At 36.2% G+C, this 27,304-nt stretch overlaps 1 protein-coding gene across 11 annotated transcripts in view; it reads right to left on the reverse strand.

Annotated features, from left to right (window-relative positions):
• Positions 1-27,304, reverse strand: part of LARP1B (La ribonucleoprotein 1B) — a 134,375-nt gene that overhangs the window by 15,385 nt on the left and 91,686 nt on the right. For 6 of the 11 annotated variants that reach the window (XM_055550534.1, XM_055550537.1, XM_055550536.1 and 3 more), the window contains exons 13-16: positions 17,330-17,538; positions 16,228-16,334; positions 1,388-1,548; positions 894-1,038 (exon numbers count right to left, since the gene is read on the reverse strand). In XM_055550534.1, the coding sequence (XP_055406509.1) occupies positions 894-1,038; positions 1,388-1,548; positions 16,228-16,334; positions 17,330-17,538 (622 nt within the window). Of the gene's footprint in view, positions 1-893; positions 1,039-1,387; positions 1,549-15,397; positions 15,435-16,227; positions 16,335-17,329; positions 17,539-20,381; positions 20,446-27,304 lie in introns of those variants that run through there. The other 5 variants (XM_055550532.1, XM_055550540.1, XM_055550533.1 and 2 more) reach the window with 5 other exon arrangements.

The raw sequence follows: 27,304 nt of genomic DNA on the forward strand, positions 1-27,304 counted from the left end.
GGTGGGGGCAAGAGAGAGAAAAATGTCTTTCAAATTTCATTTGGCTTTTGTACCAGCCACTAAGACAGTTTCAGACAGTCCCACCTCCTGATATACACAAACCTGTGTAGTTCCCTCCTATATTATACCAGGGTTGGTTTGTGTGAACACAATAATATGGCAGAAGTGATGTTAGTTTCAGGTGTAGGTTATGTAAGACATTGAAGCTTCCATCTGGGAAGTTCTCCTCTTTCTTAGATCATTCACTTTGAGTGAAGTCATATGGTGAAATGTCTATGGGGAGGCCTAGGTGGTGAGGTACTTAAGCCTCTTGCCAATATCTAAGTGAATGAGCTTGAAGAAGATCCTCTAATCTCTTCAGAGACTGCAGCCCCATCCAATACCTTGACTGCAATCCTACAGGGGAACTGAGCCAGAGATTCTCGGTAAAGTTGTTCCTGGAGCCTTGACCCTTAGAAACTATTACCTAATAAATGTTTGTTATTTTAAGCTTTTAATTTCTGGAGTATTCTGCTATCCAGCAATAGAAAACTAATACAATCTTTTCCTTAGCTATCACATGGTATTTTCACAGTCCAAAATCAGACTACTTCAGGGACTTCCCTGATGGTTAAGAATCTGCCAGCCAATGCAGGGGACATGGGTTCTATCCCTGGGTCAGGAAGATCCCACATGCCATGGGGCAACTAAGCCCGTGAGCCACAACTACTGAGCCATTTGAACTAGAGCCTGTGCACCGAAACGAGAGAAGCTACTGCAGTGAGAAGCCCATGCACTTCGTGCAACTAGAGAAAGCCCATCCATAGCAATGAAGACCCAGTTCAGCCAAAAATAAATTAACTTTAAAAAATAAAAACTCCCTCCAAGTGTAAAAATAGGAGAAAATATTTGACCTGTAATTTTCTTTTGCATCTTCCCAAGCAAGTTGTCTAAATTCCTCATACATTTTTTTATTGAAGTGATCTCTGAGGAAAAAGGACCAGAAACGAAAGAGGGTATTCATTTCTTGGGACTGGCCAATTCCCAAGTGTTTTCTCTCTGAAAAAAGTCAAAATGGCAGACATTTTACACAGCATAAAATAAAGAAAGCTGAAATACATTAATCCCCAAAACATATGTGGGTTTCTTCTAAACAAAGAAGAATCATTTTTCTGACTCATTGCTCAAGTTTAAGCATTTGTCAATAGTAATGAGAACATAGTAAAGTTTATTCCCTAATGTATCTAAACTATAAAATACTTGAATAAAGAATATATAAAAACATTTAAGGTAATTAAAACAAAACAAAATAAAAGAATATTTTAACCTGATATTAAATGTTACAACTTGAATTTTTTACAATTATGTTTTAATCTTAAAGATGACTATATAAAGGAAAGCATCTTACCACTTAGGCATCTTCTACGATACTTGTGGTACACTTGTTGGGTAAAGCCGTTTTCCTTCAAAAGTTCATGAGAAGGGTGTTGGAACTTGGGGAATGAATGAGGAGTACATCCATAACTTCCTATTAGTGGTGCACCTTCTGAAGGCGAAGCATTTGAACTGCTGTTTGAGGGGGAAAAAAACCTTCAAACTGAAATATCGAGAACCAAGTGTTTAAAACAATTTGCACTGTTTGTTACTGAGAGTCTGAACAGTGAAGGCATTAGCCCCTAAAACTCTCTTAAACTAATGATACACAGCTATTCATGTTCAACACATGGGTTAATTCAGAAGTAGATAAAGGACATAGTCATAAATCCTCAAACTGAAACAGTAAGTAGAAGCAGATAACTGACCAGCTAGCTTACTCCTCTTTTCCAGATCTGTTAATTTAGTTTATATTTATTTTTTTCTTATGGTACTGGAGAAATTTTCAATTTTTATGAGTAATTAGGTTAATAACATAAATTGAAAAAGTAGAAATGAGGAATAAAATCCGGCACACAGACAATATTTTCATTATCCTAAAGACATACCTACAACTCTGTAAATCAATTTCACCTCTGAAATTTCACCTATATCCATCTTTTCCTTTTCATCTTCACTCTATTATTCAAATTGAGGCTTTCCTCCTTTCACTTGAACTAACTGGTGTCTGGGTTTTTCCAACCTCCTTCCTCTATGCTGTCACCAAAGTGATCTTCCTAAAACTGATTTACATCACTGGTTCTCAATATGTGGTCTGCAGATACTTAGAGGGGTTTCCAAGAACCTTTCAGAAAGCCTGCAAGGTCAAAACTATTTTCAAAATTCTAGACATTATTTGCCCTCTTCGTTGTGTTCACTTTTATACTGATGGTTCTAAAGCAATGCTGTATAAAACTGCTGATGCAAACTGAAGCATTGGCACCAAACCTTACTTACTACTGGTTGTATTATTCACTGCTATGTAATACTTGAATTTTTTTCTTTTGCCAGTTTTATCTTAGAGATCCTTGATGAAGCAAACAAAATTAACTTTATGAACTATCAACACTTGAGTACGTCTTACTGCGTGTGACAAAATGGGACAGAAGCTTTAGTTTTGCAAAATGAGAATGTTCTGGAGATGTTTCACAACAATGCGAATATACTTAACACTGCTGAACTGTACTCTTAAAAATGGTTAAGATGGTAAATTTCATTCTATGTGTTTATTATAACAATCAGGAGGAGAAAAGCACTTTTGAAGCATACCAAGTATGATCGAGCTGTTGTTATGGACTGTTTGTTGACTTGCTAACCCCCAATGTGATGGTTTTAGGAGTAAATATGTCATGATGGCAGAGCCTTCATGAGTGGGATTAGTGCCCTTACGAGAGGAGATATAAGAGTACTTCCCGCTCTCTCGGCTCTCTGCTACATGAGGATACAACAAGATGGTCATGAGCAAACTAGGAAGCAGGCCCTCACCAAACACAGGATATGTGGGCACCTAAATCTCAGATCTGTGAGAAATAAACACTTGCTATTTAAGCTCCTCAGTCTATGGCATATTTGTTACAGCAGTATTATGATTGTTGTACTAAGTCAAAGCACTCCTGAAAAAAACTTGTGACCTGGACTAGCTGATTTTTTTCATGGAATACCATTTTTAATTAGAAGATTAACCAACAACTTAGTTATTCAGACTTTGTTTTGGCTCAGGCATTTCCTTGAAAATGAAAACATGAATCTGTTTGTTTCCTCAACAAAATGTTGAGGAAAAATCCAAATTTCATGCAAAAATAAGGATTTTGGAAACTTTTTATTTGTTACCATAAGTGTAATAGTTTCCACTCATATCTAAACACTTACCTAATGAAATCAGTGGCTTTTTTTGTTTAAGACTTTGTGTGTGTTGTAAAATATATATGATATTTGTAATTTTAATCATTCTTAAGTGTAGTGGCTCATCAGTATTATATATTCACATTATATCACTACTATCTCTAACAAAAACTTCTTTATCATCCCCAACAAAAACTCTATTCATTAAATAATGAATAATACTTTCCCTCTCCCTGTAGCCCCCAATAAATTCTATTCTACTTTGTCTTTGAAATTTGACTATTCTAGGTACCTCATATAAGTGGAAGCATACTAAATTCATCCTTCTGAGTCTGCCTTGTATCACTAAGCATATTTGTTCTCAAGGACCATTCATGTCGAGGCTTAAATCAAAGTTTCATTATTCTTTATGGTTGAACCACATTCCATTGTATGTATATACCTATTGTGTTATCTAGTCATATGTTGATGGACTATGTATTGTTTTTACCCTCTGGCTATTATGAATACTGCTTCTATAAACATGGGCATAAAAATATCTGTTCAACTGACACTTTTCATATCTTTTGGATATAGATTTGGGAGTAAAATAGCTAGGTCATACGGTAATTCTATGTTTTACCATTTTGAGAAAATGCCAAACTGTTTTCCACAATGGCTGCAGCATTTTATATTTCCAAGAGCAAAGCACAAGGTTCTAATTTCTCCACATCCACACAAACATTTACTTTCAATTTTTTTGATTATACACATCTGTATTAGCTCAACTGCCATAACAAGATACCACAGACTGGGTGGCTTAAACAATAGAAATTTCTATTCTCACAGTCCTAGAGGCCTGAAGTCCAAGATCATAGTGCAAGAACTGTTGGTTTCTCGGGAGGACCAAGGAGCCTGGTGGGCTACAATCCATGGGGTCGCAAAGAGTCAGACACGACTGAGCAACTTGTGTGTGTGTGTTGAAGTTGTTTGCCGGGGTCCAGCCCCAGCTGATCCAGGGTATTCGAAGGAGAGACGGCGTAGGCGAGGGTCAGGAAACAACTGCTTAATTAAACGTTAATTAAGGATATAAAGAATAATAGAATGAGGATAGCTCAGTAGGAAAATTCAGTGGAGAAAAGAGGCTGAGTAGCTTGGTTTACGCGGGAGACCAATAAAACTTCAAGACAAGAAGTTTGCACCACTTATGTAGGCCGCAGGCGTCCTTCCGTTCTCCCGAAGGAGAGGAGACACTGAGGCCTCCCCAGTCGGATCTTAGAAGCCCAGGCATAATTAGCAAGCATGGCGGGTTCCACGCTCCAGATGGAGACTCAGCCAGAATTTGAAAGAGAGAACGACATGGGGAGACAAGTTTTGGTGAACAAGGCCCGCACTTTATTTTCCAAAGTAGTTTTTATACCTTAAGTTGTGCATAGAGGATAATGGGGGAAGGGGTGGAGTCATGCAAGGACAGCAGTTCCTGGTCCTAATCTAAGCCAGGCTTTCAAACTTATCATATGCAAAAGTTCAGGTGATTTACATCAGCTTCTGGCCAGGAGGCCTGTTAACATCTGTAAGCTAACTCTCTTTTCAGAGAGAGGTAGTGGGGGACAGCCCCCCATAAAGTCAGAGGTGTAGGTGAAAGCACAAAGCAAAAAGTAGGCAGACTCTGGTTTGGGGGGTAGATGCTCGAGAATTTCCAGGGGGACTCCTGAGGCTCGATCCCACCTTTGCGTATGCGGAGCCTCCTTCCTCATGACCTTTGTCATGGGCAGAGTTCCTCACGCTGGCTCCCGGCAGTGATAGAATTCCAGTTGAGCTATTCCAGATCCTGAAAGATGATGCTGTGGAAAGTGCTGCACTCAATATGCAATATGCACTCAATATGCAATATGCCGGCTCCCGGCATGTTGAAGATTTTCTCAGACTATTAACCCCCTTATCAGATATATAATTTGCAAATGTTTTCTCCTATTCACTAGGTGGGTTTCCCTGGTGGCTCAGATGGTAAAGAATCTGTCTGTAATGCAGAGACCTGGGTTCGATACCTGGGTGGGGAAGATCCCCTGGAGGAGGGCATGGCAACCCACTCCAGTATTCTTGCCTGGAGAATCCCCTTGGACAGAGGAGCTTGGCAGGCTACAAAGAGTCCATGAGGTTACAAAGAGTCAGACACGATGGAGTGACTAAGCATAGCACATTCAGTAGGTTGTCTTTCCACTTTGATAGTATTCTTTTTTTATACAAAAGTGCATAACTGTGACGAAGTAAAATTTATCTGTTTTTCTCATTGCCTGTGCTTTGGTGTCATGCTCAAGAAACTACTGTCAAATCTAGCATCATAAAGATGTTCCCCTATGTTTTCTTCTAAGAGTTTTATAGTTTTAGCTCTTAGGTTTATGTCTTCAATCCATTTCAGTTAATTTTTTTGTATCTGGTATAAAGTATGGATCTCATCCTTTTACACACTGGATATCCAGTTTTCCAGCACCGTTTGTTAAAAAGATGATCCTCTCTTTCATTGAACAACACCACTGTAGAAAATAAACTGACCATATACGACAGTGTTTATTTCTAGACTCTTTTTTCTGTTCCATTAGTCTACATGTCTGTCCTTAAGCCAAGACCAAACTGTTTTAATTACTGTATCCTTGTAGTAGCTTTCAAAGTTGGCAAGTGTTGGTCCTTCGATTTTATTTTTTTTAAAGGTCATTTTGGCTTTTCAGGGTTCCCTGCAATTTTATAAAAAATTGAGGATAAGCTTTTTCCATTTTTGCAGGGACTGTGTCAAATATATATAGATCACTTAGAACTGTAATAATGTCTTAACAATGCTAAGTCTTCCTATCCATGAAAATGGGCTGTCTTTCCATTTATTTAGGTCTACTAAAATTTTTTAGTTTTCAGTGTGTGTCTTTTGCTTCCTTGGTTAGATTTATTCCTAAGTATTTATTTTTTTAAGATGCTAATGTAAATAGAATTGCTTTCTGAATTTCTTTTTCAAATTGTTCAGTGCTGCATATAGAAAGACAGCTGATTTATATCTATTTTGAACACAGGAATTCCAGCATAACAGTGAATACCAATGACAAAAGCATGTATCCCTGTCTTATTCCTGATCTTAGGATGACAGCTTTTAGCCTTTCACCAGAGTATAAGGCCCACCATGGGTTTCTCATAAATATCTTTTATCATGTTGGGGAATTTTCCCTCTAATTTTAGCATTCTAAGAGTTTTTAATCATGAAAGGACAGTGGATTGTATCAAATAACTTTTCCATGTCAGTTGAAATGATTACATAGTTTTTCCCCTCGGTTCTATTAATATGATGCATTATATTGGTTTCCTTACATTATATTGAATCACATACTACTGGGATAAATCCTATTTGTCATGGTGAATAATCCTCTTAATACACTGTTAGATTTAATTTGCTAATATTTTTTGAGGACATATGCATTTATAAGGGGTACTAGTATGTAATTTTATTTTCTTGTGATGCCTTTATCTGGTTTTGGTATTAGGGTAATGCAGGCCTCAATAGAATAACTATTCCCTTCTCTTCAGTTTTTTGAAAGAGTCTGAGGAGAGTTAGTGCTAACTCTTCTTCAAATATTTGGTAGAATTCACTAGTGAAACCATTTGATTCAGAATTTTGTTAGAGGTTTTTGATTACTGATTCAATCTCTTTATTTCTTATAGGTGGGTTGAATTTTTTATTTTTTATTAAATTAGTTTAGGTAATTTATGTGTTTCAAGAATTTATTCCAGGTTATGTAATTTGATATATAACAATTGTTCATAGTATTCTCTTAGAATCCCTTCTATCTCTGTAATGTCAGTAATAATGCCTCCATTTTCATTTCTGATTTGAGTTTCTTGCATCTTCTTTTTTTTCCTTCATGGATGAGAAATCCAAGATACAGAGGGTCAAATGTATTTTCTAATTTCCACTGTAATTTCTTCTTTGACCCATGGGGTACTTGCTGCTGCTAAGTCGCTTCAGTCGTGTCCAACTCTGTGTGACCCCATAGACGGCAGCCCACCAGGCTCCCCCGTCCCTGGGATTCTCCAGGCAAGAATACTGGAGTGGGTTGCCATGGGGTACTTAAGAATATGCTATTTAATTTCTACATATTTGTGAATTTTCATTTTCCTTCTGTTAGGGATTTCTAACATCCCATTGTTGTCAGAGAAGATACTTTGTGTGATACCTCTTTTAAAATTTATTAGAAATTCTGTTCTGGTTAAACATATAGTCTATTGTGAATGCCCCACGTGATCTTAAGAATTTGTATTCTTCCATTGTTAGGTGATACGGCCTTCCCTGATAGATCAGTTGGTAAAGAATCTGCCTGCAAAGCAGGAGACCCTGGTTCCATTCCTGGATCAGGAAGATCTGCTAGAGAAGGGATAGGCTACCCACTCCAGTATACTTGGGCTTCCCTTGTGGCTCAGCTGGTAAAGAAATCACCTGCAATGCAGGAGGCTTGGGTTCGATCCCTGGGTTGGGAAGATCCCCTGGAGAAGGGAAAGGCTACCCACTCCAGTATTCTGGCCTGGAGAGTTCCATGGACTGTATAGTCCATGGGGTCGCAAAGAGTCGGACACGGCTGAGAGACTTTCACACTATTCACACGCTATTGTTAGGTGAAAAATTCTTAAATGTGTTAGGTCTAATTGCCTTATAATGTTGTTCATGTACTCTATTTTGTTTATCATTTTATGTTGGGTTGGTTGATCTATGCATTATTGAAAGCAGGGTATTGAAATCTCCAATTATGCTTACAGAATGTTTATTTCTTCTCTTATTTCTGTCAATTTTTGTTTCATATATCTCCTGAGGGGCTGTTATTAGTTACATAAATGCTATGTCTTCTATATTGAACCTTCTATTAATATATAATGTCCTTATCTCTTGTATTTTTCTTATAGTTTGTCTGATATTAAAACAGCTATCCTAGCTCTCTCAAATGTACATCTTTTACCATCCTTTCACTTTCAATCTATTTGAGTCTTTGAATTTAATATGAGTCTCTGTAGATGTATATAGTTGGATCATGTTTTTTACCATTCTACCAATCTTTGTCTTCTGATTGGAAAATGAAGTCTATTCATATTTAAAGTAACTGCTGGTAAGGAGGGACCTGCCATTTTGTTATTAGTTTTCTATATGCCTTATAGATTTGCTGTCCCTCACTTCCTCTTACTAACTTTTGTGTTGCTTCTTTTTCTTCTGAGTAAAATATTTTGACTCTCTTCTCATTTCCTTTTATATATGATCTATAGATATTTTCTTTGTGGTAGTCATGAGGATTATAATTAACAAAAACTCTACTCTTATACATATCTGTTCCCTACTTTCTGTTACTGATTAAATCTTTATATAGTATATAACAAAGCAGTAATTTTTTAAAAGTTATTTGTCTTTTAAAATAACATAGAAAGTAAAAAGTGGAGTTATAAGTTAAATTACAGTAAAACTCTTACCAAAATTGCTTCTTTCTTCATATGTGTTCACGTTACTGTCAAGTGTCCATTTCAAACTGAGGACTACCTTTAGCATTTCTTACTGGGCAAATCTAGTGGTAACAAACTCCTTCAGCTTTTTTTTTTTTTTTTTTAATGAATACTTTATCTTTTAAAGAAACATTAGCATTATGGCAAATTGAGTGGAAGGTATAGAGATTTCCCTTATACCATCTATACTCCCTGTTCCCCAGACCATGGCCTCCTCCACTATCAACATCCAGCACATCTACCACCAGAGTAGTAACATTTGTTACAACTGACCAATCCACACTGACATTATAATCACCCAAAGTTCACAGTTATATTAGCCTTTACTCTTGGTGCTGTGCATTCTATACTTTATAACAAGAAGTAGCTATCATTACAGTGTCATACATAGTATTTTCACAGCCTAAAAATCCCGAGTTCCAACTATTCATCTCTCCTTCCCCTCAACCCCTAGAAAAAAAAGTCTTTCTATCCATCATTTTCCTTTTCCAGAATGTCAAATAGTTGAATTTTACAGTGTATAGCCTTTTCACTTAGTAATATGCATTTAAGGTTCTTCCATGTCTTTTCATGGTTTCATAGCTCATTTCTTTTTTACTACCAAATACTATTTCATTGTTTGGACATATCACAGTTTATCCGCTTGCCTACTGAAGGACATCCTGGCTGCTTCCAAATTTGGGCAATTATAAATAAAGTTGCTTTAAATATCCATGTACAGATTTTCATGTGGACATAAGTTTTCAGCTCCTTTGGGTAAGTACCATGGAGGCTGACTGCTAGATGGTATGTAAGAGTATGTTTAGTTTTGTAAGAAACTTCCAAACTATCTTCCAAATGGCTGTACCATTTTAGATTCCAAACTATTGCCAGTGAATGAGAGTTCCTGTTAATCCATATTCTCACCAACATTTATTAGTGATGTCAGTGTTCTGGATTTGGCCATTCTAACAGGTGTGTTGTACAATCTCATTGCTGTCTCACTTTTCCAATTCCCTGATAATATATGATGTGGATGGAGTATCTTCATGTGCTTATTTGCCATTTGTATATCTTATTTGGTGAGGTGTCTGTTAGGTCTTTGGCCAATTTTATAACAGGTGCTTTTTAATTTTTTGTTTTGTTTTGTTTTACTATTGAGTTTTAAGAGTTCTTTAAGAGCTTTATTGTTGAGTTTTATTGTATATCACGGACAATAGTCCTTTCTCAGATGTGTCTTTTATAAATATTTTCTGCCACTCTGTGGCATGTCTTTTCATTCTCTTGGCAGTGTCACTCATAGAGCGAAAGTTTTCCACTTTTATTAAGTCCAGCTTCTTGATTTCTTCCTTCACAAACTTCACTTTTGGCATCATATCTAAAAAGTCAACAACCAACCCAGGATCGTAGATTTTCTCCTGTTATCTTCAAGGAGTTTTATAGTTTTGTGAGGTCTCTGATCCACTTTGAGTTAGTTTTTGAGAAGCATATAAGATCAATGTTTAGACTTTTTAACATATGAATGTCCAATTGTGCTAAGCACCATTAGTTAAAAAGATTATCTTTGCTCCACTGTATTGCCTTTGCTCCTTTGTCAAAGACCATTTGACTTTATTTATGTGGATCTATTTCTGGGCTCTCTAGTTTGTTCCATTCATATATTTATCTAATTTTTCACCAATATCACACTGTTTTGATCACTGTAGTTTTACAGTAAGTCTTGAAGCCAGGTACTATCAATTTTCCAACTTTGTTCTTTTTAAATATCATGTTGGCTATTCTGGGTCTTTTGCTTCTCCACAAAAACTTTAAGAATCAGTTTGTTAAAATCCACAAAATAACTTCCTAGGATTTTTTTATTGGAATTGTTTTGAATATGTAGATCTAGTTGGGAAGAACTGACATCTTAACAGTACTCTTTCTATCCATGAACATGGAATATAACTCCATTTATTTAGTTTTTTTTTTAATTCCTCTTATCAGTTTTATACTTTTCTTCATATAGATCTTGTACATATTTTGGGCAGGGTGATAATGCAAATAGTATTTTGCCCTTAATTTCAAATTCTACCAGTTCATTGCTGGTACATAGGGAAGTGATTCACATTTGTATATTAACCATGTAACCTGATTATTTATGACTTTCTACATAAACAATAATGTCATCTGTGAGCAAAGACAGTTTTATTCCTTTTTTCTAAATCAATGTATCTTTTGTTTCTTTTTTGCTCCCTTCAGGCTTTATCTCTGTCTCTCAAATTTGAAGCGCAGTGTTGCCAGATAATGAATTCTTAGTTGACAGGTTTTTCCCCCTTGCACTTTGAATATATCAGTTTACTGGCTTTTGGCCTACAAGGATTCTGCTGAGAAATTGGCTGATACGTTTACTAAGGATCCCTTGTATATGATGAGTATCTTCTCTTGTGCTGCTTTCAGGATTTTCTCTTTGTCTTTGGTTTTCAATAGTGTGATTATAAAGTGTCTTGAAGTTAGTCTCTTCTGGTTTATCCTACTTCAAGTTCATTAAGCTTATCAGATCTGTAGATTCATGTATTCCATCAAGTTGGGAGCCACTATTCTTTCAAATATTCTTCTTGCCCCCTTTCTCTTTTCCTTCTGAAATTCCCACAGTGTGTGTACTGGTCTAGTTCATGTATCTGACAGATTCCTTAGATACTGCTTGACTTTTCTTCATTCTTTTTGTTCCTCAGATTTGATAATTTAAACTGTTCCATCTTTAAGTCTGCTTATTCTTTTCTTTCTGTTTGATGAAAGCTACTTTTGAACCCCCTGGTATATTTTTCATTTTAGTTACTGTATTTTTAGCTGCAGATTCCTTTCTGGTTCCTTTATATAATTTCTCTCTCGATAATCTTGTTTTCTTCATACACTGCTTTGCTATCTTTTGTCTATATCTTCCTTTATTTAACTCTTTAGTTTTAAAGACTCTGATTAAGAAAAATGGGAATGGGAGCTTCATTAGGTACATTTTTCATCAATTAATTTTATTCCTTCAAACGGACATATTTTATTTCTTTGTAAGCCTTGTGATTTTTTTGTTAACAATGAAAATTTGAATCTTATACTGTGGTAACTCTGGAAATCAAATTCTCCCTCTTGCCCAGCGTTTGCTGTTTTGTTTGTTTTTTTTCCTCAATTGTTGTAGGGTAATTCTGTGCTGAGATAAGTCTGAGGTGAAAGCTTAAAGTCTCTTAGATCTTTTTCTGAGTCTACATCTTTTCTTGGGCATGGGTGATAGTTTTCTAAATTTCCCTCTTTAGTGGTTGCTTTTGAATGTCAAAACAAAAACAAAAAAAGACATTCATGGATGAAACAATGGCCACCAGACTCTGTCTGTACTTTGTTGATCAGAGGCAGTTAGCAGTCGAAATACAAACTCCAATATTTGAAGGACAAGGTCTTCATTGCCTATTTTGGATCCAGCAAGCCATACCAGAGTGGGGGTTGCCATCTTCCCAAATGCTGGTCATAGGACTGGGGGTGGTGGAAGATAGACAGCTGCTACTACACAAAAGGCTGACATCAACCAATATTGACAATTTACCCAACATGCTTTCCTCTGGAAGCTTTAAGTGTTTAAAAAGACTGTAAAGTTCCAAAACTGTCAATACAGACAATTTCTGAAAATATAATTGTTGTTTAAGTGGTGAGACAGATACCTACCCATTCCTTCCCACTCTGTTATCTGCCTGACATTACTCTCCTTAGTGTGTTTAAGGCACCAAGCAAGGCATGCAGGAAGTTAATGCTTCAAAGACCTGAACTCCCCTTTGGCTTTCAGGGAAAGGTTTTTAAAGACAGGGTGAGGCAGACCAAGATCAGATACGTGGTTACCAAGGTAGAAGGAGGGAGCGAGAGGGATGGTCTGGGAGTTTGGGGTTGGTATATGCACACTATTACACTTAAAATGGATAAACAACAAGGTCCTACTGTATAGCACAGGGAACTATATCCAATTGCTTGGGATAAACCATAAGGGAAAATATGAAAAAAAAAAAAAAGAATGTATAACAGGCTTCCCAGGTGACTTAATGGTAAAGAATCTCCCTGACAATGCAGGAGACGCGATCCCTGGGTCAGGAAGATCCCCTTGAGGAGGAAATGGTAATCCACTCCAGTGTTCTTGCCTGGGAAATTCCAGGGACAGAGGAGCCTGACAGGCTACAGACCACAGGGTCGCAAAGAGTAGCACACGACAACTGTGCACAGCACAGCAGCACATATATATGTGCAATTGAGTCACTTTGCCGCACAGCAGAGACTGCCACAATACTGTGAACTGACTATACTTCAACAATAACAACAAAAAAAGGTGAGGGTGGGGGATTGTGGGGTACATGATCAGCTAGTTCTCATTCTGCTAACTGGTTGGTGGTGAGGTATCAGGAGTTAATTTTGGTTCCAATGGGTATGGGGTATCTACACTTATGGGCAGCACACAGTTAACTTCTTCCACCTGGTGGGGGTTTCAACATCACCTTTGATAGATGCTACGGCCCTCACGGGCTCTCTATCATGAGATTTGAGAATCTTCCTTCTGCACTTGCAGTTTTGAGGCCTTGTTTCAATAAACATCCAGAACTGTGTGTACTCCTCAGTGCCTGCCCACCAGCTGGCCTTCCTCTCTCCATCACATATTTAACGCTGTGTGTCAGGCACATGTGATATACTCATTCATTCTGTGTTGGTTGTATTTTATCTAGGGGTCCTCTTAAGAAAACACTGTAAGCTAGTCAGAAATAACTTTTTAATGGTTGCAGAGTTCTTTTTTGTATCTGTGGAAAGCAATATGTGTAACTGGTGCCCTATTGTTGGACATTCATGGTGTTTCCTTCTCTCTTTCTTCTCTCTTTTCTCTTTCTTCCTCTTCCCCCTCCTCTTTTCCTCCTCCTCCTCCTCAGGGGTTACTTTTTAAAATGTGATTATTTTGAAATTGTATTTTGAGATATTTCATCATTTAGAAGTCTGCATAACTAAGTTAATCAAGTTTACCAGGTGACCAATGATTCATGATGTTACAAAAGCATGCATGACAAAAGAGCCATTCAAAGTGGAAGAAGTCCAGTGGCTTTTAATGTAACAGAGTATGAAAACTTCACTGAGTATAAGAAAGTCATTGACATATGGTTTCAGATTCCACATTGCAACTAACTTCTAAAAAACTACCACTTGTTCAACTTTGGATAACATCAAAGAAGAATACCTACTTTGGATAATATCAAAGAAGAATAAATTTCAATTATCTGAAAAGGCTATTAAAACATGTCTCCCTTCCCCAGAGTTTATTATTCTATTTCAACAACAAAAAAACCCCACAAATGACAAGACAATATAGAAACATATGAGAATCCAGTTATCTCATATAAAACAAAACATTAAAAAATATGTAAAACTTTAAGACAAATACTACTCTATTCAGGAATTTTTTGAGAACTATATTTCATAAAAATGTTTATTTATGTTAATATAGAATATTTATCATTGTTATTTTAAATGAATTAAACATTCAATTTCTTTCAGCTTTACTTTTAAATTCAATTTTTTATTAAACATTTCTTGTTAAATGAAAGCTAACAGAATTCATTGCCAAAATATCTGCACAAGAAATATTTAAGAAATGAAGAGCATTGTAAATGGTAAAAATGAGAATATTTTTAAAACTTCTTTTTTCCTGTTAATTGCTTTAAAACCTAATTGTCTAAAAAATAATAATAACAAAGGATGGGAGGAGATGGAACTTTAGTAAGGTTCTTATCCTATACATGTAATGATGTATCATTTAAAAGGAGATTATATGTTACAATGTACACAATAAACCGAGATACAACAAGCCAATAGTAGAGATAAAACAGAATCATTACAAAAACTAAGCTGATCCAAAAGAAAGTAGGAAAAAAGAACAAAGAATAGATGAGACAAATAGAATATAAGATGACAGATTTAAATCCAATCAATACTTACATTAACGTAGATGGTCCAAAGATATGTTAAAGCAATTAAATAATCCTTCAATTAAAAATACATAAATTTTTTAAAAAGATATGAATGTTTATAGTGGGGAAGGTTGTGGTGAGGGAGGCAGGGGATGCAAAAGGTATAAGGGAACTCTGTACTTTCCACTCAATTTTGCTTGTAACTAAAACTCTACAAGGTAAGTCAATTAAAAAAATTCACCTCTCATTATAGTAATTACATACTTGTCTGTCATCTCTGAATTAAGGTCTGTAAAGGCAGGGACTATATATATCATCTTCTCTGCTATGTATCAGTGCAACATTTTTCATCATTATCTACTGATCTCTAAACATACTCCTCCAAAAAAAAATAATAATTAAAGAAACAAACTCTGAAAATGACTTAGAATACAAAATAACTGAAAGTAGACTCCAGTACTCTTGCCTGGAAAATCCCATGGACAGAGGAGCCTGGTAGGCTGCAGTCCATGGGGTCGCTGAGGGTCGGACACGACTGAGCGACTTCACTTTCACTTTTCACTTTCATGCATTGGAGAAGGAAATGGCAACCCACTCCAGTGTTCTTGCCTGGAGAATCCCAGGGACGGGGGAGCCTGGTGGGCTGCTGTCTATGGGGTCGCACAGAGTCGGACACGACTGAAGCGACTTAGCAGCAGCAGCACCAGCAGCAGACAACAGATGTGCAAGAAGAGCATATAGACATTTTATCTTTTAAGGAAAATATATCTAATGAGAACAAAAGGAAAAGTACCACATGAATATCCCTGGAAAAAAATACTTGGAGATTTTCAGATCATGATAAACTCTCTAGTTTTTCTTTGAATAAAGCTAATTCTTCTGTTATAGTAATCAAAAAAGACTTCTTTTCCTAAAACTCATTTTCCAATTAGAAAGTATAATTATTCTGAAAATATCTATTCAAACGCAAGACAGGTTTTCAAGAAACACAAAGCAAAAGTAACTCACCTCTGTACAGGACATAACATAACCATATTTTTATAATGTACTTAACAGGCATAGTAAAAGTTTGCTCTGTCATCTCTTTTGAGATAAATAATAGTCTTTTGTAAAATTAAAGCTAAAAGAAAAATAATCAGCTAATCTATTTTTCCCCAAAGGAAAAACTCTAAAATATTAATGTGTTTTATTTCCATATTCTTTACATAGTTTGAGCAGATTGTTTAGCACATTAACACTAAGAACCTACTATGCCACAAAATATCTGGAATCTTTCCAAAGATAATAACTTTAATAGACCTAAATATTATTAATCTAAGAGTACACATTTGTGGAAATTACTTCAAAAGGGGAAAAATAACCTATCCTACTGAATTATTCCTTAACATACTTATTGTAAAACTGTCCCACTTATTTCCTCTTCTTTGGCTTCTTTTTACTATTTTCATTGTTCTATAATTTGCTAACGTATCAATTTTTAAATGTTCCCAAATATCTAATTAGTAACTGTTTCCAGTGAACTTAAAATCAAGAACAAAGCAATGTTCGACAGATACAGTACCTGACAGAGGATGTTCTTGGCCCGTGATCTCTGGAGTCCATTACCCAACCAACATGACACTCTAGAGGGGGATTTGTACTATGTCTTGTTTTTCTCTTTCTTGGACTCTAAGGAAAAAGAAGTCAAACATTGCAATTACTTTCAGTAGTGTGAACCTCACAAGTAAATTAAAACCCTCTGACTATAAACCAACTCAAACATTTTCATACTGTGGATGACACATTATGAAATCATATGAAGTCACAAAACTCAAACATCTCACACACAAGTTACAAAACTTAGCAAGGCTAAGGTTTCAACACAAGGATTAAATAAAACACAGCTTAAAATGATTCTTTATTACACCTTCTGATCATCTTTAATTAACACTATCCATGAAATTAAAAGACGCTTACTCCTTGGAAGGAAAGTTATGACCAACCTAGATACCATATTCAAAAGCAGAGACATTACTTTGCCAACAAAAGTCCGTCTAGTCAAGGCTATGGTTTTTCCTGTGGTCATGTATGGATGTGAGAGTTGGACTGTGAAGAAGGCTGAGGACCGAAGAATTGATGCTTTTGAACTGTGGTGTTGGAGAAGACTCTTGAGAGTCCCTTGGACTGCAAGGAGATCCAACCAGTCCATTCTGAAGGAGATCAGCCCTGGGGTTTCTTTGGAAGGAATGATGCTGAAGCTGAAACTCCAGTACTTTGGCCACCTCATGCGAAGAGTTGACTCATTGGAAAAGACTCTGATGCTGGGAGGGATTGGGGGCAGGAGGAGAAGGGGACGCCAGAGGATGAGATGGTCGGATGGCATCACTGACTCGATGGACGTTGAGTCTGAGTGAACTCTGGGAGTTGGTGATGGACAGGGAGGCCTGGCGTGCTGCGATTCATGGGGTCGCAGAGTCAGACATGACTGAGCGACTGAACTGATCTGACTGTAAAGAAGTTATTCCTTATCCTGAGAAGACATCACTATGGTAAAATATCATTTTTTTAACGAATTCCTGCAACTTAAAATACAATTTTTTATTGTGATAGAAACTAAAAAAGTCTCATTTTGTAATGGTGAAGTATACAAAATGTAGGCTTTATATTTTTGGTGTTCTGTGTACCTTTACATCAATGGCTTTGGGTTCTTTAACAGGATAAAATCTTGGTGTTTTATTTGGATCTTGTAATCGAGGTGTTCGCGGTGTCTTGGGTGTCCTTGCAGGGTAAATTCTGGGAGATTCTGGAACTGCTGTGGGCAATGAATGGGCCATTGTTGCTGAAGATACTTCTGAAACATCAAACAGCTTCTGAGCTAATTCATCAGTCAAATCTGCAAAAAAAAAAAAAAAAAAAGCTGTTAAAAGTATTTCAGTGCTAGAAAAATTATTTTATTACTGAGAACAAGGATAATTCTGAAATTCTCTATTCTCAAATTCTCTATTCTCAGAGTACTTTTTTCATTAGAAATATTTCAAATATACAAGAAAGAATTTAAAAACAAAAAAACACTTGTCTACACATCATCTAGATAACTAAATTTTAATTTTGCTTCGTTTCAAACTTTTTTTTAAAAGAAAAATATGCCTAATAACCTTTCCTAATCCCATTTTGCTTTTCCTCCTCAGAGATAACCAGGCTCTTAAATTTGATATTTTTATCTATTACTCTATATATGTAATAATATTATTTTGCATAATTGACTTGATATAAATGGCATCACAGTATAATATCATTTTGCAGGCTTTTTCAGTCAATATTTTGTTTGTGACCATTATTCAAGTTCTATTCATATAGCTTTGGTTTATTCATTTACACTGCAGAATATCATGTTGTATACAAATATTATAATTTATTCATTCTCCTGGAGACAGTGTTTTTACATTTTTGGTATAATCAATAGTGCTGCAGTGAACATTGCTGAACATGTCTCTGTACAGGTATGAGTATTTCTCTACGGTTTATATCTGAAATGGAAATACTGAGTCAAGTGCAATGTGCACCATCTGGTTTACTAAATATTGTTTGCCAGCCTGCTTTCTATAGTGGTTTCACCCATTCATACTTTGATTAGCAATTATCCTGGTCAAGGCTAGGTTTTGCTTAGACTTTTAAATACTTTTCCATCTCATGGGATTTAAAAGGTATTCGCATTTCTTTGGTTACTAGTGAAGTTGAGCATATTTTTATATAGTCAGTACTCAGATTTCCCTTGTGTGAGCTTGCCATTCATATCCTTTTGATTATTTTTCTGTTGGGTTGCTTTTATTAATTAGTTTGTGAAAATCTTAAGGTAAAACACTAAGTAAGCAAGCAAACAAATCAAGTTAAAGTGTCAAAACTGCAGGCTCAATTTCTACGTGGTTTTTCTTCAGACTTACCAACTTCTTTTGATTCATACAATAAACTTTTGTTCACTCAACAAATATTACTGAGTACCTAATACATTCCAAGTACTATTTAGACACAAGTTTGTAAACTCAAAAGGGAACTAACCCACTCTGTTACCTAGTCTCACTATCTTGGTATTTTCCTTCCTAGTCCTATTCTATTATTAGAATAATTAGATTCTAATTAGAAATAATTTCTAATTAAATAATTAGAAATATTAGAATAATTATTCTAAGGAGCAAATCAGGTCATTTCACATTTCTACTTAAAAAATTTCAGGTTTTCCCCATTGCCTCTAGGAGAGGCATAGGCTCTTTAGCATGGCATATAATACTCTCCTGATTGTGCTTCAGTTTTGCTTCTATTGTCATTCTCCATTTCAGTCTTGATGCCCCAAATAGCAACCTACTTGTTATTCCTATTTTCTGTTGTTCTTGTTTTCTTGTGTCATATCTTTTCATATGCTTTTTCCTGTATCTAAAAGTCCCTTTCCCTCATCTTTTTACACCCAATTAGACTCACATCATTCCTTTAAAATCCAGCACAAATCCTGAGTACTTTCTCTGGGAATGTGTAGCATTGTTCAAACATCTTCTGCCAACAGAATTAACCATTAATCAATTATTTTTTGTGCCACCTCTGCATTTTTATCCATCTATTTTTAGATTTGTTAAATTGAAATTTATTTTCTTATATATCTTCCATTAAATGCTAGCAGTAAATCTCAAGTGTTTCCATGAAAACAAGGGCCACAATCTATATATGTACACCAGGATCTACAACTGTACCTAGGAAAAAGTATATCCCCATCCAATGACTGAAAAACTTAACTGAATTGTGTTAATGGTATTTTTCTGTATGGTAAGATGATACACAATCTCAGGGGTTAAAAGTGGGAGCATACACTGAAAAATATGGTAAATCCAGTGCCCTTGTAAAAGAAATATTCAAAGATCTAGGAGCAGTAACAACCCAGAAATCCTAAGTGTCCTGGCATCTAGATTATGGCTTCTAAATTCCACTTCCCACTGATCAGTCTCCTTTAAAAAAAAAAAAAAAAGTCTGAAGCACAAAGTATTATAAAAGCCTAGGAAATCTTGAGCCAGAAAGCAATGAAGTTAAAAATGAAAATATTAGCATGGTTCATGAAGACATAGCAGCAAACTTTAGGAGACACTGCCAGTCAAAACAATGACCGAATTGGCCTAAGAACATCAAATAAACAGACCCCATGAGTTCATAATGGTTACTTTAAAACTTAATCAAATTTCTAGGCTGCTATGGCACCAACTCATTATTCTGAAAACGATCAACAGAATACAAGAAAAGAAAAAAGAATTTAACCTTTTTTGTAAATTGAATTCCAGAGTAAATAAAGAGTTAATTAAAAGAAAAAATTCTTCCTTACAGAATTCTAGGTTAAGAAACATAAAAGGAATAACAAAATTAGAAGTTGACTATTTTGCAACTTTAGTGAAATAGAGGATCAGGAAAATATTCATCAATACCTGCTAAAATCATTTGGTAAAATGCTGAGGAGAGATTTAACGACCCATGAAAGAAATAATTGTTATACTAACTTCTGTAAAAGGAAAAACTTCGGCTTTGAGAACAACACTTTGAAGAGAATAAAAAGACGAGCCACAGAATGTCAAACAGTATTTGTAAAACACACATACGATAAAGGACTATTATCCAAGATATACAAAGGATTGTCAAAATTCAACAACAATAACAACAAAAACCTGATTAGAAAATGGGCCAGAGACCTAACAGACGCCTTACCAAAGAAGATATATAGATGGCAAAAAGCACACGGAGATACTCCACATCAGATATCATCAGGGAACTGCAAAGTAAGACAACAATGAGATTGTGCAACACATCTATTAGACTGGCCAAGACCCAGAACACTGACAACACTAACAAATGCGGATGAGAATATGAAGTAACAGAAACTCTCATTCACGGTGGTACTGTAGAAATGAAAAATGGTACAGCCACTTTGGAAGACAGTTTGGAAGTTTCTTACAAAACTAAACATACCCTTACATACCATCAAGCAGTCACCCTCCTTGGTACTTACCCAAAGGAGCTGAAAACTTTCGTCCACACAAAAATCTGCACATGGATATTTAAAGCAGTATTATTTATAACTGCCCAAACTTGGAAGCAACCAGATGTCGTTCAGTAGGTAAATGGATAAATAAATGCTATATATGACACTATAATGATGACTACATCTCATTATACATTTATCCAAATCAACAGGATATACAATACCAAGAGTAAATGCTGGGACTTCCCTGGTGGTCCAGGGAATCCTCATACCAATGCAGGGTACACGGGTTTGATATCTGGTCTGGGAAGATTCCACATGTCACAGAGCAACTAAGCCCAGGAGCTACAACTACTGAGCCCACACGCGGCAACTACTGAAGCCCACATGCCTAGGGCTCATGTTCAGCAACAAGAGAAGCCACCATAATGAGAAGCCCTCACACAACAACTAGAGTAGGCCCCACTCACTGCAAATACAGAAAGCTCACACACAGCAACAAAGGGCCAGAACAGCCAAAAATAAATTAAAAACTTTTAAAAGAATAAGAAAAACAGAAACTAAAAAAAAAAAAAAAGTAAATGCTAATGTAACTATGGACTTTTGCTGATTATGATGCGTGAACGTAGGCTCATCAATAGTAACAAACGTACCACTGTGATGTGGGCTGTTGCTCTGAGGAGGCAACCTCTTTCACCAGATGGGTAATAGCTAGTAAGCTAGGGTCAGGGTGTAAATGTGAAGTCTCTGTACCCTCCTCTAAATTTTGCCATGAGCCTAAAACTGCTCTAGCAACAAAAGCCTTGGGGGAAAAAAAATTAAGGGAAACTTTATGATGAATAGATCAGGCTGATAACATCTAAACTCAGTGATAACATCAGTAAACATGTTCAGGTGCTTCAGTCCTGTCCAACTCTCTCAAAGAGAGAGTCCATATATCATGGACTATAGCCCTCCATGCTCCTCTGTCCATGGGATTCTCCAGGCAAGAATACTGAAGTAGGTTGCCATTTCCTTCTCCAGGGGATCTTCCCGATCCAGGGGATTGAACCTGAGTCTCCTGTGTCTCCTGCATTGCAGGCTGATTTTTCACGGCTGAGCCACAAGGGGAAGCCCAAGATAAGTACATGGGAGTTCATTAACAGTTCTCTCTGCTTTTATTCTCTGCTTTTATCTTTATCTGAACATTTTCATATTAAAAAGTTAAAGTTTTATTTCAGTTTTACATTTATTTTATCCCAGGTTTAATTCAGTCTGAATTTGACCCATCACCAAGAGCAGATATACCAGTTTTATGAAGATTAAGATCTATAGAGTACTTTTTGTTATCTCAAAAGAAACATTTTACAAAATTTGTGTAGTGTATCATTTACCAATTTATAATATTTTCACAAAAAAATTACCAAAAATAGTTAAGAAAATTGCAAGTACATAAATATATTCAGTACAAAAATTATATTACTAGAAATATAAGTAGTTAGGAAATAAGAATACATTAAAAGTATTTTTTATAAAATACAAAGATGACATATGAATATCATTTAGATATTATGACTTCTTTTTAATTAAAATCATGGGCCATCTCTTATATGTGAATGTTCAAAATAGCATTTTCCATAATAGCCAAAAGTGGAAAAAGAAAACAAATATACACCTATTTCCAAATGGATAAACAAAATGAAGTATGTCCATACTATAGAACACTACACCTTACAAGAAGGAGAGATGTATCAACATAAGCAACAACATGGATTAATGTCAAAAATATTATATTAATTGAAAGAAGCCAGACACATTGACTACATATATATCCCATTTATATGAAATTTCTAGGAAGTGCAAAAACATAAAGACAGAAAGCAGATCACTGGTTACATCAGACTGAAACTGAGTGCTGACATTGACTGCAAATGATTGTGAGGGAACTTTTAGCATGATGCAATTTAAAAATAATTATGGGGGACTTTCCTGGTGACCCAGCAGCTAAGACTCCATATTCCTAATGCACGGGGCCTGGGTTTGATACCTGGTCAGGGAACTAGATCCCACATGCTGCAACTAAGACCCAGCACAGTTAAATAAATTTAAAAACAGAAACTAAACAACTAAATTATGGCACTGGTGTACAAATATACAAATTTACTGACATTAATCACACTATACACTTAAAGTGAGTTAATTTTGTGTAAATTATACCTCAAAAAAGCTTTAAAACACAGAAGACCAGGCCATCTGCTCTTTGGGAACATCAATTGTGATCGTCTACCATACAATTTCTGCTAAAAGTTTATCAAAGAAGACTGATATTTCAAGGATTAGGCTAAAGTACTAATTTTCAAAGTGTAGTCCCAACCAGTGGGAATAGCAAGAGAACTAGAATTAGAAGTGGAGACTGAAGATGAGACTAAACTGCTGTAATCTCATAAGAAAGTGGTTTCTTAAGATGAGATCTACTTATTCCTAATGAAGATGCAGTGAAGAATGTAGAAATGACAACAAAGAATTTAGAATACTGTATAAACTTAGTTGCTAAAGCAGTGGCAGGGTTGAGAGGACTGACTTCAATTTTGAAAGAAGATCTACTGTGGGTAAAATGCTATCAAACAGCATTAAATGTCACAGAGAAATTGTTCATGAAATGAAGAGTCAACCAATTCAGTGGACTTGATAGTTCTCTTATTTTAAGAAACTGCCACAGCCACCCCAACTTTCAGCAACCACAACCCTGATCAGTCAACAGCCATCAACACTGAGGCGAGGCCCTCCACCAGGAAAAGGACTGTTACAACTTACTGAAGGCTCTGATGATGGTTATCATTTTTTTAAGCAATAAAATACTTTTAAATTAAGATATGCTCATTTTAATTTTAGACATAATGCTATTGCACACTTAATAGACCACAGTATAGTGTACACATGCTGTATACAGACTGTAAAACCAAAAATTCATGTGACTTGCTTCACTGTGGTATTTACTTTATTATGGTGGTCTGGAACCAAATACAAAATATTTCTGAGGTATGCCTGTATCTCTAAAGACCCTACAAACATTGAAAGAATAAAAAAGGAATATTACTAAAAACACACCCCAAAATAGACAAACTCTTTAATATATAAACTACAAAAGTTCACTCAAGAAAACCTAGATTACCTAAATAGGCCCATGTCTCTTTAAAAAATTAATTAGTAGTTAAAAACATTCCAACAATCCCAGACCCAGATGACTTCACTGGCAAATTCTACCACTCCTATAAGGAATCAATAATAACAATTGTATACAAACTCTTCCAAAACACAGAAGAGGAGGGAATGCTTACTAACTCATTTATAAGGCAGTATTCCCTGATACCAAAATCAAGCAAAGATAATCCAAGAAAAACCAATATTCTTCATTCCGCTAAAAAAAAAGCAAATGGAATCTAACAGTGTATAAAAAGGGTAATATGTCACAGTCAAATAAGGTTTATCCTGGGCTCATTATTTGAAAATAATTCAATGCAATTCACAATACAAATAAGCTAATTAAGACAAACATGTAATCATTTCAAAAGACCCAGAAAAAAAAATCCCCCCCCCCAAAAATCAGCATCCATTCATGATTAAAAACTCTCAGGAGAATAGTATTGAAACATGTATACTACCATATGTGAAACAGATCACCAGTCCAAGTTCAATGCATGAAACAGGGCACTCGAAGCCAGTGCACTGGGACAACCCAGAAGGACGGGATGGGGAGGGAGGTGAGGGGGCAATTCAGGATGAGGGACACATGTACACCCATAGCTGATTCATGTCAATGTATGGCATAAACCACCACAATACTGTAAAGTAATTAGCCTCCAAATAAAATAAATAAGAATGTTTTAAAAACTCTCAGTACACTAGAAATAAAATCTACAACTAATATCATACTTAATGGTGAAAGACTGAATGCTTTCCTCCTAAAATCAGAAACAATGCAAGGATGTCTTATAACTTCTATTCAACATCATGTTGGAGGTCCCAATCAATGTAATAAGACAATAAATGAAAGTATATAAAATAAGAAATGAACTGCAGCTATTCACAGACAACATGACTATCTATGCAGAAATCGATCAATGTAAAATATATCAAAGAATCTACAGAAAAAGCTACTAGAACTATTACTGGTAAGTTTATCAATATCACAGGATACACAGCTGTATTAGTCAGGATTCTCCAGAGTAAAGGAACCAACAGGATAGAAAAGAAGATTTAATATGAGGAATTGGCTTACAAGATTATGGAGGATGAGAAATCTCACAATCTGTCATCTATAAGCTGGAAACTTAGAAAAGCCAGTGATGTAATTCAGCTCTGAGTCCAAAGGCCTGAGACCTAGGGAAGTTGATGATATAAATACCAGTCTGAGATGAGACGAGACGTCCCAGGTCAATGAGACAGCAAAAAAGGAGCAAATTCCTCCTTCCTCCACATTTTTGTTCTATTCAGACCTTCAGTGGATTCGATGATGTCCACCCATACTGAGGATGGCAATCTACCATGCCCAAAAATTCAGATACTTATCTCATGTAGAAAAAGCGTCAGAGACACCCAGAAACAATGTCTAACCAGACATCCGGGTATCCTCTGATTCAGTTAAGCTGACACTTAAAATTAACATCACAAAGAATAATATGAAAAAAATCTATCCTATTTCTATATACTAGCAATAAACAATAGATAATAAAAATTTTAAAGCACCATTTATAGCAACACCAAAATCATAATATACTTAGGGACATAGGTAACAAAATGTGTACAAAATACAACAAAAACCATAAGACACTGAAGAACAAACAAATACTTAAAAGGAGAAGTATACCATATTCATAGACTGGAAGATTCAATTCTGTTAAAATATTATAATTCGTCCTAAACTGTAGATTCAGTGCAGTTCCAATCAAAATAGTAGTTGGAGTTTTTATAGACATCGATAAGCTATTTTTATAATTTATGTGAAAATGCAAGGAAACTAGAATAGTCAAAATATTTTGGAAATAAAAAGAGAAAAAAAGCGGACGGCACATATTGATTTTTAAGATTACAGTTATAAGGACTTCCCTGGTGGTCCAATGGTTAAGAATTTGTCTTCCAATGTAGGGGACATGGGTTCAATCCCTGGTCAAGGAATTAAGATACCACAGAGCAACTAAATCCGTGCACTGCAACTATAGAGCCTGTGCGCCGCAACTAGAAAAAACCCCCTTGCACTGCAACAAAGGCCCAACACAACCAAAAAAGAAAAAAGTTCTGCTCTTCAAAAGGTGCTCTTTTTTTGGCCACACCACACAGTTTTTTCAAGATCACAGTTCTCCAACCAGAGATTAAACCAGGCCACAACAGAGAAAGTCCTAGATCCTAACCACTAGACCACCAAGGAACTCCCAATAGGCATTCTTAAGAAATGAAAAGATAAATCTTTATATTGGGGGAAGATATGTGAAAATTACATAGGAATCAAAAGACACTTACTCCTTGGAAGGAAAGTTATGACCAACCTAGATAGCATATTCAAAAGCAGAGATATTATTTTGCCAACAAAGGTCCGTCTAGTCAAGGCTATGGTTTTTCCAGTAGTCATGTATGGATGTAAGAGTTGGACTGTGAAGAAAGCTGAGCGCTGAAGAATTGATGCTTTTGAACTGTGGTGTTGGAGAAGACTCTTGAGAGTCCCTTGGACTGCAAGGAGATCCAACCAGTCCATTCTAAAGGAGATCAGTCCTGGGTGTTCTTTGGAAGGAATGATGCTAAAGCTGAAACTCCAGTACTTTGGCCACCTCATGCGAAGAGTTGACTCATTGGAAAAGACTCTGATGCTGGGAGGGATTGGGGGCAGGAGGAGAAGGGGACGCCAGAGGATGAGAGGGCTAGATGGCATCACCGACTCGATGGACATGAGTTTGAGTGAACTCTGGGAGTTGATGATGGACAGGGAGGCCTGGCGTGCTGCAATTCATGGGGTCGCAAAGAGTCAGACACGACTGAGCGACTGAACTGAACTGAACTGAACTGAATAAAGACTTGGATTAGAATAAAGAACTCTGAAAGCTCAGCAAGGAAACAACTAAAAAAAAAAAAAAAAAAAATCTCAAAATACTTGAGCAATCACTTCACCAAAGATATACCAATAGCAAAAAAAAAAAAAAAAATGCTCAGCACTGTTAGTCAAAATGAGACACTGCTGCTGCTGCTAGGTCGCTTCAGTCATGTCCGACTCTGTGCGACCCCAGAGATGGCAGCGCACCAGGCTTCCCCATCCCTGGGATTCTCCAGGCAAGAACACTGGAGTGGGTTGCCATTTCCTTCTCCAATGCGTGAAAGTGAAAAGTCAAAGTGAAGTCGCTCAGTCGTGTCCGACTATAGCGACCCCATGGACTGCAGCCCACCAGGCTCCTCCATCCACGGGATCCTCCAGGCAAAAGTACTGGAGTGGGGTGCCATTGCCTTCTCCAAAATGAGACACTACTACATACCTAATAGAAAGGGAAAAATATTTTAAAACTTTGCAATACAAACTGCTGGTGAAGACATGGAGCAATGGGAACCCTCATACATTACTGGTGGGGATGCAAAGTGACATAGCCACTTTGGAAAACCATTAGACAGTTTCTTATAAAGTTAAAAA

Source organism: Bubalus kerabau, chromosome 16 (assembly GCF_029407905.1).
Source record: "Bubalus kerabau isolate K-KA32 ecotype Philippines breed swamp buffalo chromosome 16, PCC_UOA_SB_1v2, whole genome shotgun sequence".
In the NCBI taxonomy this organism is placed as follows: Eukaryota; Metazoa; Chordata; class Mammalia; order Artiodactyla; family Bovidae; genus Bubalus; species Bubalus kerabau.